The 14,825-nt window shown below is 38.3% G+C and overlaps 1 protein-coding gene across 1 annotated transcript in view; it reads left to right on the top strand.

The window, feature by feature from the left end:
• LOC149843733 (F-box family protein with WD40/YVTN repeat doamin) overlaps window positions 1-14,825 on the top strand; it is a 45,435-nt gene that overhangs the window by 8,085 nt on the left and 22,525 nt on the right. The window contains exons 3-4 of the mRNA XM_090000043.1: window positions 5,116-5,170; window positions 10,548-10,646. Of these exons, the coding sequence (XP_089856169.1) occupies window positions 5,116-5,170; window positions 10,548-10,646 (154 nt within the window). The remainder of the gene's footprint in view (window positions 1-5,115; window positions 5,171-10,547; window positions 10,647-14,825) is intronic.

The following is a 14,825-nucleotide window of genomic DNA, read 5'->3' on the forward strand; positions in this document are numbered from 1 at the left end:
GTCATGGTTTGGACTATAGTTACCAAGAAGTGAAATGGATACAGGAAGCGATGCATGAAGTGGAAGCGGGGAAGCAAGTGTAAAAAAGCAGTGTGATGCGAAGCGGGATGAGAAATGAAAAAGGAAACATGAAGGAAATGAGGGGAAAACAAGGAGGGAGCATGGGGGAAGCGAAAAAAATAAATATTAACATGAAAAACACAAAAATAAGGGGGAAACAGTGAGAAACAAAAGGGAAGTGATTTGAGAAGCAAGCTTCCCCCACACTTCCCGCTTTAGAAGAGTGTTTCCCCCCCTATAGGGGCACTTCGGGTAACTATGGTTTGGACTTGAGTGACAAGTAAAGATCCTCTCTGTCAGTAGAAGGGGGCCTCCTTCAGAGCTTCTGAATATTAGAAAGCTAAATAATTTTTCATGATATATAGATTGATCTCTCTAAATTCATTCTAAAATTGAGTAAAAATTTGTTGACTATGTTTCCCGTTAATTGGATCAAAGTTTGAATCAATTGGCTATTTATTATTCTGGCCTTATAATGCAAATGAAGGTTTATACCAAAATGTGATTATAGGTAGATTTAAACCTTGCTAAGAATTACATACAAAGTACATTATCTGCTTTCTTGCACAAACTGACTTGATAAACCTATTAGACCCAAAAGACGAGACTGGGTCTATTGTTGTCATCTCTCTCCCCTGTGGATTATGGATTGGCTGTAACAAATACTGACTTTTTCGATAGTATCCCCCCACCTTTCCTGTATGTTAAATTATACTTGTTTCTATGCTGTTGAAAAGTCATCCCTATCTGCTGCAACCTCTATTGCTTTGCCATGTTCAAAACTGAAGACAGTTTGTTAAAACTTTTACTTTATGCTTATTATAGTTGTCTGAGTAAAACCCATTAGCAAACATTTTTGCTTACTCATTTGACCCCCCATGCAAAGCCTTGAAGAAACAAGTGGTGCCACAGCAAACAATTCTTGCCATCCATCTTATAAACTATAGCTAGAAAAAGCTGTTTTCTCACAACCATTATGTCCAGAAACGAGGGTACCTTTGCAGGACTATCACAGGAAAAGACAGATGGTTTTCTAATAGCTGGACAAGATTGGTTCTATCGGTAAGATTGCCGAAAACCATGAACATAAAGGTAGGCATTTTTGCCAGAAATCAAGTCCAGAGTCTAGTATCCACTATGGACAGAAAAGACAGGTTTTAGTGGCGCCTGTGGTTGAAAACTATGGCTAGAAAAGTTTATATTCACAAGTGAAGGCTGGTGACAATGGCTATTCTTTTTTAAAGGAAATCCCTTTTAACAAGGAGGGACAAAATGGTAACTATTAAGTTGACTGGGCAGGTGAGCCTGACTCCTGCAGATTAGTTCTTTGTTATCGTGACTCCCTTGGAGCAAATTTGATATCATGGAGGAGTTAGAAGCAAAAAATGTTAGAGTCGACTCGGGAATCACCCGAGTCACCTGGATCGGACCCCAACTGAGTCACGATTTAGGACTGCCGATCCAACCCATTAAATAAACTGTCTTATCATGTATTTTATTATTTTAATGCATAATTCTTATATAAAGTCACTTGTTATGAAGAATCTAATATTGTTCAATGAAAAAAGTTAATAATCATGTATAATTATATGTTTTTGTAACTTAGCTATTGACATATTAGCTTGAAGTTTAGTTATTTCCATGTCTTATGTGCTTACACTATAAAATATAAAGTCTTGACTTGTCCGAGTCACCGAGTCCACCCACTGATTCAGTGACCCAATAGGGGTCCGATCTGAGCCCGAGTCACAAGTTTGCCAACTATGGAGTATAGGGCTCTGGTTGGATTTTTTTTAAAACTTTTTTGGATTAAAAGTTTATTGAATCCATCCAGTTTACATATTGATTGTTTTACAATTTATTTGATAACAAAAGTGCTTTTGGAAGCTGTGAAACACATTCTTATATACATTAAGGGGACTATTTCAGATGGAGTATAGGGCTCTGGTTGGAATTTTTTTAAAACTTTTTTGGATTAAAAGTTTATTGAATCCATCCAGTTTACATATTGATTGTTTTACAATTTATTTGATAACAAAAGTGCTTTTGGAAGCCGTGAAACACATTCTTATATACATTAAGGGGACTATTTCAGATGGCTTGATATATAAGACTTGCTGAAAAGAATAAATCATTGCCTCTTGTCGTCATGGCATATTCGGATGCAGACTGGGCAGCGGATCCAATTTCTAGGCGATTTGTTACTGGTTGTGGTGTTTTTCTTGGGTCAAATTTGATATCCTTGTCTAGTAGAAAGCAGAGGACAGTTGCTCGATCAAGTATTAAAGCAAAATATAGAGCAATGGATGCCATGACATCAAAAGTTTTATGGATAAGGCATTTTCTTATCTCCTTACATCAAAATATTGGGAGATCATTACTCTTTTGTAATAATAAAAGTGTTGTTTCCATAGCCAATAATCGTGTGCAGCATGGGAAAATGAAGCATATGGAGATTGATTAACATTTTGTTCGCGAAAAGGTTGAAAGTAAGGAGTTGCAGCCCATGTTCATTCAAGGCATAAATCAAGTTGTTAATCTTTTCACGGTCTTTATCTATTGCCCGACATTGGTATCTTAAGGCCAAACTGTCCATGGTGGCAGACCAAGTCCAGTTTGAGGGGTAGTGATAAGAATTAACGTGTAATAGAGGGTATGTCTGTCAAGAATATTGTAAAGTACTTATTTGTAATTATGAGGGGTATATACTATATACTATTTGGGATGTCCCAAGAAGATTATTTCTCTTGGACATCATCTTGGCTGCAGCATCCTTCTCTTTTGTGCTTCTTTTGTTCTACTTTGCGCATGGTATCCGCGACGAGAAAATTTAATAGAACTATGTGACTTGGACATGGTTAAAAGGACTGCGGGCATACTACTTTTCATAATTTGCCACTAGAAGTAGTATACTGGGGCACACAACACCGTAGTAGATTGGAGTATCCTTATGACGTATGATGGCACTGTATAATACCTATATTTGGTTAATATTAGTTGCATATTTGGATGAGGATTGGTTCTAGCTGTACATTTAAGTTGGGACTGTGTTAACAGTTGTAATCTTTGATTGTATATGAATAAAACTTTAAGTGTGTCACCTCTCAAACAGGAGGTTTAGAGGCTAGTGGTGTAGTTGTTAATCTCATTTACAAACGATCTCTTTACTCCACATTTGATACACTTCTATAAGGTAAGTATACTCTTGATTGTGCATGCATACATACAAGCCACTACCTACCTTCATTGTTTATCTTCTTCATTTCCCCCAGTTTTGTTTCTAGTGTGTAAGCAAGGTTATTATCTTATTGACTGCATGTGCTTCTCATTGTGGTGGTACACATGCATATGCAATATACATGTTCAAACTCTACAAGATATTTACATATTTGGTCTTGCGTGAGTTCCTACATATATGTTCTTACCATCTAAAGGGTTTCCGTATTAAGTGTAAGGAAATGTGATCCTCCAATTACGAACTAATATGTCTACCAATAAACCAAATGGACAAGCACAAAAGTGTCACTAAGGACGCACTCACAAACACCCACAAAGGAGTTCTCCACAACAAAGAATATATAAAATATATTTTATTAATAACCAAAATGCAAAGAAAATGCATTACAAATAATGAGGAGGTTCACCCCTCTATATAACACAAGAGGTAGTCTCAATAAAGCTACTGGAACAGTCCAACAACTACAAATAGAGCTGTTGGAATAGTCCAACAACTATAAATAGAGCTGTTGGACTGTTCCAACAGCTCTATTGACTAGTCAACTCTATGTTGACTAGTCCAAAGGGAACCTAACTAAAAGGAAAAAGAAGAAAGAAAAAGGAGAAAAACAGTTCAAAATAGTTACAACATATTAGCTTTTTTACCTACTTTTAGGCCAAGAAAAAGACACCTAAAAACAAGAAACCTCAAAGCAACCTTTTTTTACTTACTTTTAGGCTCGCTTTGCAGATGTAGCCTAGCAGCGGGTTCTGCCAAGCCTACACATGTATAGCCTAGAATAGAAAAGGCTGCGACCGATTTTAAGTCTTTAAGTTTGGTGGCCTAATCCAATAGAGGAGTGAACACCACCACTCTATTGCTAACAACACTATACCTAAAAAAGGAAAGCACACAAAGCCAGACACACATTCCCTTTTTTAGGTATAGACAACAAAGCAAGCAAGCAAAAGCTAGCAAGCAACAGAGTTAGGGAGCAAAGCGACCGAGCAACAAAAGAAAGCATTGTTCCCTTTTTCCTTCTCATGAAATGAAAAACGAAAACCCCACAATTCCATTGACAGAGTATGGAGCCGACATCGGTCAAACTTGTCTATTAATAATGCATAGCCATAAGGGATACACCCACCGTACACGGCCGACTATACTTCTCATGGGCTAGGCATCCCAACGTATTGATTTGTTAGCTTGCCCTTTTTAAAAGGTATGGTATTGGTGAGAGAGTATGGGTGGAAGCACACAAAGCCAGTCGCACATTCCCTTTTTTAGGTATAGACAACAAAGCAAGCAAGCAACAGAGTTAGGGAGCTATAATATATATGTACACACATACATACGTATACAAAATGTATACATACTCAAGTATGTATACATATAGATACATGTATATGTATATTGTATATATACATATTATATGTATATACATTTTAACGTTAGAATCTGAATGCGATTCTTTGTCAGTTGAAGCATGTAATGTAACAGAAGCACATTTCAACTGATTGTCCAAGTGCAGGCTCCATGACTATTAAGGCTGTTATCTTGGTGATTTTTTTTCCTCTTTTATTGGTAAAGATGATTGTTTGTCTGCAGCCTTTGCCCCCCAGGATGCCATTTATTCTGTCATGCTATTTGTGGCAGTCTCCTATTCTTTTGATCTCCCGGCTTGAAATTCTCCTTTTGCCCATTGATCCTTCTTGTGTGCTTTCTTTCTTTGTATTCCTCTTTTTAAACAAAATTTCCCTTTTTCATGGTTTCAAAGTGATATTTGCTGTATTTAGTTAATGTGTTAAAATGTCTTTGATGATTCATTTCTTTTGCAGAATAAACCAATGCCGTATGAGGATGGGAGTGATCTTGACTGGTGTAGGTGACAAGGTATGGGCTGGAAACTTCCTATCTGCTTTTAAGTTTGAGCAAAATCTGTTATAGATCCTGTGATGATTTGCTTTCTTTCCACATTCAAATTTTCTTAGTAAGTTCTGAAGCTGTTCATGTTAAAATGTATCTCCTAAAAATCATTATTGTAAATATAAATATATATATTTATATACATAGAGATATATTTACATATAATATATTATATGTACATATATCTCTATATATATAAATATATATATTTATATATATTTACCCGAAAGGGTATTTTTGTCATTTCCTGTTTTGCGCATACTCCCTTTTGGAATATGTTGTAACTTTCTTTTTTATTTTTTGTAATTCTTTTTCTTTTTTTATTTTTTGTAATTCTTTTTAATGTGCATTGGGGGTCCCCCAATAGAGTTGTTGGGGGCCCCCAACAGTCACAAATGTGACCGTTGGGGGCTCCTAACGACTCCTTTGGGAGCCCCCCCTTTGCACTTCCTCGCATTTGTATAAATAGGGGTGTTCCCCCCTTGTATTTCTCAAGCTTGAGAGTCTCAAGCAATTGTTCTTTTATTCAATACATGCATTATTGCATGTTTACTATTTTTACGCTTTTTGCGTATTGTGTTCAAGTGTTGTGAGAGTGTTTGTGAACACTTCTTTTATAAAGTATTCATGCTTGTATGCGTATTGTCTTTCCATAGACAATTTCACATGGTATCAAAGCTTGGTTGGTGATAGAAGATTGTGGGATTCTCTTCTTTTCAAGTGCCTCGAAAAGCGTGCCTTCGGATTTTTGAAGATTGAAGTGGTGGATTTTTCTTCTCAAATATTTTAGAAGGATCTTGCGCAAGCTAGCATTTGGATATTGTGTTGGTACGCCTTTTCTCCCTTTCTCTCTACTTCATAATGGGTGAAAAAAAGTCTCACTTTACTCTTGGCTTCAAGTTAAATGGGTCCAACTATCATATTTGGGCCGAAAACATGGAGGCTCACATAAAAGGGAAAGGGCTATGGGGTTATGTGCAAGGCACTATTCCAGAGCCGAAACCCAAGATTACCGTGGTAAACGGAAGTGAGATCAAGGTTCTTGAAGGAGAAGAAAGAGTTAAAACTCTTGAAGAATATTCTAAGAAACACGATGAGTGGGAAATGAAGAATTTCAAAATTCTTTCTTGGTTCTTCTCATCCGTTGAAACCAAAATTAATGCCAACATTATTAAATTCAAAAAGGCATCGGAAGCTTGGCATTATCTTGAAAAAATGTATACATCGAGGGACCTATCTCATAAGTATTATCTTCAAAAGAATGCTCTCTCTCTTACTCAAGGTGAAATGACTATTAGGGAATATTTTGCCGATCTTTCCTCCGTTTGGGATGAGCTTGCCATGCTTGAACCAAAATGAAGTGGAGAAGCAATTGAACTCCGTCACAAGCAACTTGAAGAAGATCGGTTCTTCAATTTTTTGAATGGGCTAAGGCCCGAATTTGAGCAAATAAGGTCCTCTCTCCTATCATCCTTTTCACCTCCCCAATCCTCTATCACCAAGTTGTCTTATTTGCATTTTGCAAAAGATCTATGTAAAAGTTCATTTTCTTGTAATGATTGTATTCTCGGAAAAATGCAAAGTTTACCTTTTGGGCAAAGAACCATGTTCTCTTCTAAAAATTTCGAAATTGTTCATTCGGATGTTTGGGGACCCACACCTGTGACTTCAAAAGCAGGCTTTTCTTATTATGTCATTTTCGTGGATGATTTTTCCAGATATTCATGGATCTATTTTCTTAAGTTCAAACATGAAGTTTTTTCGTGTTTTAAAACCTTTCATTCAATGATCAAGAATCAATTCAACAGTAATATAAAGATATTTAGGAGTGATTCTGGAGGGGAATATCTCTCTAATCAATTTAAAGTATATCTTGAGGATCATGGAATTATCCATCAAAGGTCTTGCCCTAAAACCCCTCAACAGAATGGGTTGGCCGAAAGAAAACATAGGCACATCATTGAAACCACTAGGACCCTCCTTATTTCCCAAAACATTCATAAATTTTTTTGGGCAGAAGCAGCTCTTGCTTCTGTTTATCTGATAAATCGCCTGCCATTTAGGATATTAGGAAAAATATCTCCTTTTGAGATTTTATATAAACTTGAGCCGAATTATAATAGGTTACGTGTCTTTGGGTGTAAGTGTTTTATACTTACGGATAAGAATGATAAATTATCTTCCAAGGCTATCCCTTGCACCTTTCTTGGATATTTCGAAACTCAGAAAGGGTTTCGTTGTTATGATCTTCGAGATGATAAGTTATATGTCTCTAGAAATGTAACTTTTTTGGAAAATGAAAGTGATTTTGAAAAAATTGTTTCTCAACAAGAAAATTTTGATTATTCCTTCTTATTTGATCTATTGTCTAGTAATGATGATATATCTAGTGATGATGATATATCATCAAATCACGATGAGAAAAATGATGGTGACCTTGGTGAACATAACTCACTCAATGAACAAGAAAGTAGACTTTCAAATGATCCAATAACCTACTCTCGTAGAAACCAAAATACCTTTAGAAGTGCTATTGATCAGTATAGTGAGCTTGTTCCTAATGTCGACCACCGGAGATCTGAAAGGAATAGAAGACCTCCAACTCGTTTTGTTTCTTTTGATTCTTTCTCACCTCGATATAGGGCTTGCCTTAGTGCCATTCACTCGTATTTCGAACCAAGGAATTTTGAAGAAGCCAAAAAATGTATAGAATGGCAAGAAGCTATGCAAAATGAACTTAATGCCCTTAAACGGGCTGAAATTTGGGATTTCCAAACTCTACCCATAGGAAAGAAAACTATAGGTTGTCGATGGGTTTTTAAGGTTAAAACTAAAAGCGATGGATCCTTGGAAAGGTATAAAGCTCGTTTAGTTGCTAAAGGGTATGGGCAAGAGTATGAGATTGACTATGAGGAAACTTTTGCCCCTGTAGCCGGAATGGTTACAGTTAGATGTCTTATTACTATTGCATCTATTAAAAATTGGAACATCTTTCAAATGGATGTGAAAAATGTTTTTTTAAATGGTGATCTTAACGAAGAAGTATATATGGATGCTTCACCAGGCATGAAGATTCCTAAAGATAAAGTTCTTCGTCTTCGTAAAGCCCTCTATGGTTTGAAACAGGCCCCCAAGGCCTGGTATGATAGATTTACTAGTGTAATGTTGGAAAATGGTTTTTCCTCATGTTATACTGACACCGCTCTATTTACTAGAAGATCTAATGCAGGAATTGTGATTCTATTACTCTATGTTGATGACATGCTAATTACAGGTGATGATGTTCAAGGAGTCAAGGGTATTAAGTCCGTCTTGACTTCAAAATTTGAGATGTCAGACTTGGGTTTTTCTGACATATTTTCTTGATATTGAGGTTGCCTATTCGCAACGTTGTTATTTTCTATCTCAGTCTAAGCTTGCTTGTGAGATTATTGACAGATCAGGAATTTCTGATGACAAAGTATGCGAAACTCCTGAAGTCGTGGGATCAAAAAATGAAGATTGACGATGGTGTTCCCCTAACATATCCTACTCCTTACAGGCAGTTGGTAGGCTCTCTAATGTACCTTAGCATTACTCGACCCGACTTGTCGCATGCTATTCACATCGCCAGTCAGTTTCAGCATGCTCCTACAACCGTTCATATGAGTGTTGTCCTTCACATCATCAAATATTTGAAAGGAACCATGAACAAGGGAGTTTTTCTATCTTCTTCCTCTGAATTAAAATTGCTTGCTTATACTGACTCAGATTGGGGAGGTGACCCTGGTAACCGTCACTCCACCACTGGCTTTTGTATTTTCTTAGGAGAATCTTTGATCTCGTGGCGATGTAAAAAGCAACAGAAGGTCTCCTTATCATCCACTGAAGCCGAATATAGAGCCATGACATCTACCACCATGGAAATTGTATGGATTCGACGTCTTTTGGAAGATATGGGAGTAGTTGTCAAAGAACCAACAAAGCTATGCTGTGACAATAAAAGTGCAATCTACATTGCCAAGAACCACACCTTTCACGAGCGAACAAAACATATAAAGATGGATTGTCATTATGTCCGAGAAGAATACTTAAAGAAGGTCATTGATCTACCATATGTGACATCTGAGTATCAACTTGCCGACTTCTTCACAAAAGCTCTATGTTCGCCCAGATTTCATTTCCTTCTTGACAAACTTGCGGTTATCACACCGTAAGTTTGAGGGGGGTGTTAAAATGTATCTCCTAAAAATCATTATTGTAAATATAAATATATATATTTATATACACAGAGATATATTTATATATAATATATTATATGTACATATATCTCTCTATATATAAATATATATATTTATATATATTTACCCGAAAGGGTATTTTTGTCATTTCCTGTTTTGCGCATATTCCCTTTTGGAATATGTTGTAACTTTCTTTTTTATTTTTTGTAATTCTTTTTTATTTTTTATTTTTGACAGTTTGTGAACACTTCTTTTATAAAGTATTCATGCTTGTATGCGTATTCAGTATTGTCTTTCCATAGACAATTTCACAGTTTATTGATGGACGTTCTTCCATTCATCTCAATGATGAATTGGGTGAAAGACTCTGAAAAAGGAATGGAATAATTTTAACAAAATCTGCAGCATTCCTTAATGATAATTCGAGTTATAAAGGAATAAATGGCTAAAATCTCTCATTATTCTAATAGTGTAGGCCTGCAAAATGCAAGAAAAATGACAAATGATCTGAATACAGATCACACCCAACACCCACCCCATGTCCTTACCTGCTATTGCATTTTGCCTCCCCCTCACCCCCAGCCACTTGACAGCTGCCTTCTCTCTCTCTCTCTCTCTCTCTCTCTGGTGGTCTCTGCAACTTATGGTGTGGCGTTCACCTTCGGTCTGCTACCAGGTGGTTTCCAATCGCTATGCAGCCAGCCACTAGCAAACTACTGGCAGCTTGAAAGAGATGGATGGGCGACCACCCTGAAGAAAAAAACCTGGACAGTGGTGGCCGGCCAGATGCAGAGGGAGATCTAGAGTTTTTTTTTTTGTATGAGGCCAATGTAACATTTACCTCTTTGGTTAATGTCATTGCAACCCTTGATTTATATGTTGCAGAGGGAGATCTAGTGTTTGTATAACTTTGCTCCTTATTGGTTACCATTTTTATTCTTCTAGATGGTTTCATCAAAATGCCTCTTTGAAGAAGATGAATTCTCCTCTACTATTGCAAGTTGTATCTGCTTATCTTCAGCTAATCCTTTCTTTATTGCAATATTAGGAATTATATACCTTTTGATGGAGAGGTGTTTTGTGTATGTTGCTGAGTTTCTGGTTCATTTCCATATTGATATTAGGTACTGCGTATGTGGTCTTCATGGAGCTATAAATGCTTAGGAGAATATTCAGTCCCAGGCATGGCTCCATTGGTTGATTTTGATTTTGATGAAAGCAAGGTAACATATTATGGCTTTATGATTAACTGCTGAATGTGTATGCATGTGCATATATGATCATGCGCTTTTTGCATGTCTGTGTGTGCATGTGTGTACCTGCATGCGTGCACTTGTGTATGAAGCTACTTCAAAACAAGAAAACGAAAAGAATGTTAAATTGGATTGGAACATATAAGAGCTTCTTCAAACTGCATAAAGTTATAAGTAATATTGCTTGATGACTTATATATGGGAGTGAATTAAATCATTATTTTTCTGTACTTAATTAAATTTTGCATTTTGTCCTGGTGTCTTTTCTATTTGTTAAAGTTTCAGCACAGGCTTTTCTTGGTGGAAAAATATCAATTCAACCTGAACAACATTTCTTCAGAAGTGGAATTTTGCTGTTTCGAATATTTGCTTCCTTCCACGGAATAATTTTGTTGAACTCTTGCTCTTATTGTTCTTGGTCTTGTTTATAGACCCACGAAAGAATGAAAAAGACTCCCCTACACATGATGCTACTCTTTTCTATTCTTCTAATTTCTAAACGAGGGATATAGTATCATGAGGCTATGGCTAGGATAAGGTTCATATTGGATTTTTGCAAACCCTAATGATGATGGCAAAAACCATGGCGATAAGATCTATTTCATTCTGTGATTGTCAGTCTCTAACAGCAATCACGACTAAACCTGGACTCTTTCTCAGTCCATGACCACAGTGAATTCCCCTACTGCACAGTTGACATCATTTGTGGAAATGACAAGAATTTCAATGGTTGCCAAGATTCAGTTCTTGTCACTTGAGTGGTATCTGGAGGCACCAAAGATGTTAGAGATGGAAGAGCTGAAAACAATATATATATATATATATATATATATGTGTGTGTGTGTGCTATGTCACAGGGATTCGGCTAGGAGGGTGCCGCACCCGCGTCGACGCGACTCGACGCGGGTGCCGCACCGGGTGCGGTCAACCCGATCCTGGGTGCGTTGACCGCACCCAGGATCATTAAGGTCCATTTTTTTTTTTAAAAAAAAATTGCCCAAATGGGCTTCTCGATTTTTTTTTTTTAAATTATGCTGAGTCAGCTGCTGACAGCAGCTGTCTGTCAGCTGCTGCAGCTGTCAGCAGCTGTGCTGACAGCTGCTGTCAGCTGCTGTGCTGACAGCAGCTGACAGCTGCAAAATAAAAAAAAACCCCTTATTCCCCGACCCCCTTTATATATATATATATATATTACATTTTTGCCCCTGCCGCACCCCCGCACCCGGGTTTTTTGGAAGTGCCGAATCCCCGCACCCGCACCCGCACCCGCACCCGCACCCATGTGACATAGTGTGTGTGTGTGTGTGTGTGTGTGTGTGTGTGTGTGTGTGTGTGTGTGTGTGTGTGTGTGTGTGTGTGTGAAAGTTCTTCATGGGCAACTGCAGCTGTTCAGACAGAAATGCAGAAAACACTGAATAAAAGTGTTGAACCTTTTAGGGCAAGCAAAAGGAATGAAAGACGGCCAATAAGTGCTTCTATAAGTATGTACAACATTCTAATGGTAGTAGCATTAGCCAGAAAAATTTGTCATGTTGCAGGGAATAGAGCAACAAGCGGTCACAGAAGAGCAACAAGAAGAATTGCAGAACAGAAGAGGGTTAGAAAGTGGAAAATAAAGCTCATGAAATCTGCCAGTTCACCACTTTCCTCAGTGACTCAAATGATACCTCTTTTTCCAATTTGTTTAAGGCACAAATTCGGATATAATACTGAAGCTTAATGTGATTAAGCTCCAATCTGCTTGCAACTCCAACAATGCATGACAAAGCCAGCACTTCCAAACCCAGTACCAATCATTTCCTCTCCTCATCCAAAACAAAAGGATATTAAATCAAAAGAAATCAAAAGGGGTGCTTACCTGAAATTCTGACCAAACCCAAATACCCAGATACATATCCAGAAGAGATGCCTTCAGGTTTCTGCTGCACCTTTCAAAAGACTGCATTGGCTGGTCAAAGCAAAAACCATCCTCTGTAAGTGCAGCTGCCTTAGGAATTTCTAGGTATCCAGCCAGGTAAAGGTAAGTTGGTAACTGCCCTGCGGGAGAATCCCTTCTTCCAAATAGTATTCTTACAAAAGAGGCCTGCACCCAGTCTGAAAAGAGCAAAAAAAAATCAAAATGGGTGCTTACCTGAAAGTCTGACCAAACCCAAATACATATCCAGAGGAGATGCCTTCAGGTTTCTGTTGCACTTTTGGAAAGCTGCATTGGCTGGCCAAAGCAGAGGCCATCCTCTGTAAGTGCAGCTGTGTTAGGAATTTCTGGGGATCCAGCCAGGCAATGGTAGCTGCCCTGTCGGAGGATCCCTTCTTCCAAATAGTATTCCTCTGAAAGAGGTCTGCACCTAGTCCAAAAAGAGCATGCAACAACTGGAAGTAGCCCAGGTTTTGGATCTTCGGATCCCCTACTAGTAACGGAAGCCTTCAACTTGGGTATATCGGTGGTGGACCAAGGAGACCGGTAAACCACTCATTGTACCAAGAACCTTAGTTTGGGTATATCATGAAAGGTCCAGCATGGAAAAAAGCCCATCTTATTAGAACCTATATGGAGCACCTCATAGATCTGTGGAGTATTACAGGAGAACTATGTCATAGGGACTCGGCAAAAGGGCCCTCGCACCCGGTGTGGCAAACACGTAGAGAGAGAGAGAGAGAGAGAGAGAGAGAGAGAGGGCTGGGGTCCTCCTCCTCCTTCTCGCTCTCCTCTTGTTCCGCCTCCTCCTACTCCATTTCTTCCTCCACTCCTGCTCCCTTTTGTGTCTCCACTTTTTCCGCCCCCTCTTCCATCTCCTCCTTTTGCTTTCAGTCTTGCATCAGTAACGTTTTGAACACCATCAATTGGTTCGGGTTGGATCTGACCCAGCCCATGCCCTGACCTGATATTTTACCAGGTGTCACATGGAGCCCAATGGCTGCCCCAGAACCCACCGACAGAAGACAGAAGGCAGACATGCGAAATACATATGCAAGGGAGACGGATCCATTCTGCTACTAAGGTTTGAATAGTAGGATATGGGCTAGGTCATAGCATATCCAAATCTGAATCATCATAGATCCAAATATGAACTATAGCAGCATCAAGTAGATTAATCTGGATCTGAAATTTATACTGCAATAATGTATACATTAAAAATGGTTGAAAACAAAAAGCTTTACATGTAAAGCATGCATAAGATTCAGAGGCAAATGCAAAAGGAATTATGATCCGAAATAAAACCTTGGATTGAGGAAAAGTCCGATTATATAAGCCCGAAATTTGTTCCATATACATATTTTGTTCTTACTTTAAGATCCATATCCTAGAACGATGTAGCATATTCTGATAAAAGGCCTTGGACTAAATTCAATCCATTTGCCCCAGTGGTTGGTAGGTCATGGTCTGTAAGGATGTCAACGGTTTGAATTGAACTCGGGTATGACTGAATCCAAATCCATCAGATTCAGTAGGAACAACACTATTTGATTAATAATTGGATTCAGATTCGGTACAAGTATGACATTCGAATCTGAAGCCAAACTGAATCTGGCCGATATGCAAAGAACACTTGTAAAATGAAAGTTATCAAAGTGGGATCTGGATCAGGTGTTGGCATTGCTCATTCGAATATGAATATGAGTCCAAATCCAATTAGGTAGGATTCATTAGTGTCCACACCCAAACACAATACAACCTTTTACACCCCTAGCCGTTGGTCCTAGTCCGTGAAGTCCTACTTAGGTCAGTCGGGATATACAGAGCCTGGGTCAAGGTAAACCCAGGTTTGAATTAGTTTGGGCATACAGAACCAGGTCTGTTCGATATATATATAGACACACACACACACACACCCTCTTGCACCCGCACCCACACCTATGTGACATAGGAGGAGAATTAAAAAACCTGTTTTCAAAATCTTGATCTCTGTGTTGTTTAACTTATTTTGACCCTTGTTTGTATTAGATCCTAAACCATGGTTCCACAAAAGGATTCTACAAATTCTCCAAAGAACCAATTCACATTTGAGCTGGGGCAGGGTTTCGAGAACCTTAGCCCACCTAATCAAACTGTGTCTAGGATCCAAAATAGATCCAGGAATCCGGGAAAACTACCCAAAGGCACATGGGAGTTAAGGGCCTTGTTAGTCATGATCTTGCTCTAGGATATGT

This window comes from Nuphar pumila, chromosome 3 (genome assembly GCF_984573655.1).
Source record: "Nuphar pumila chromosome 3, dmNupPumi1.hap1.1, whole genome shotgun sequence".
NCBI classification, from domain to species: Eukaryota; Viridiplantae; Streptophyta; class Magnoliopsida; order Nymphaeales; family Nymphaeaceae; genus Nuphar; species Nuphar pumila.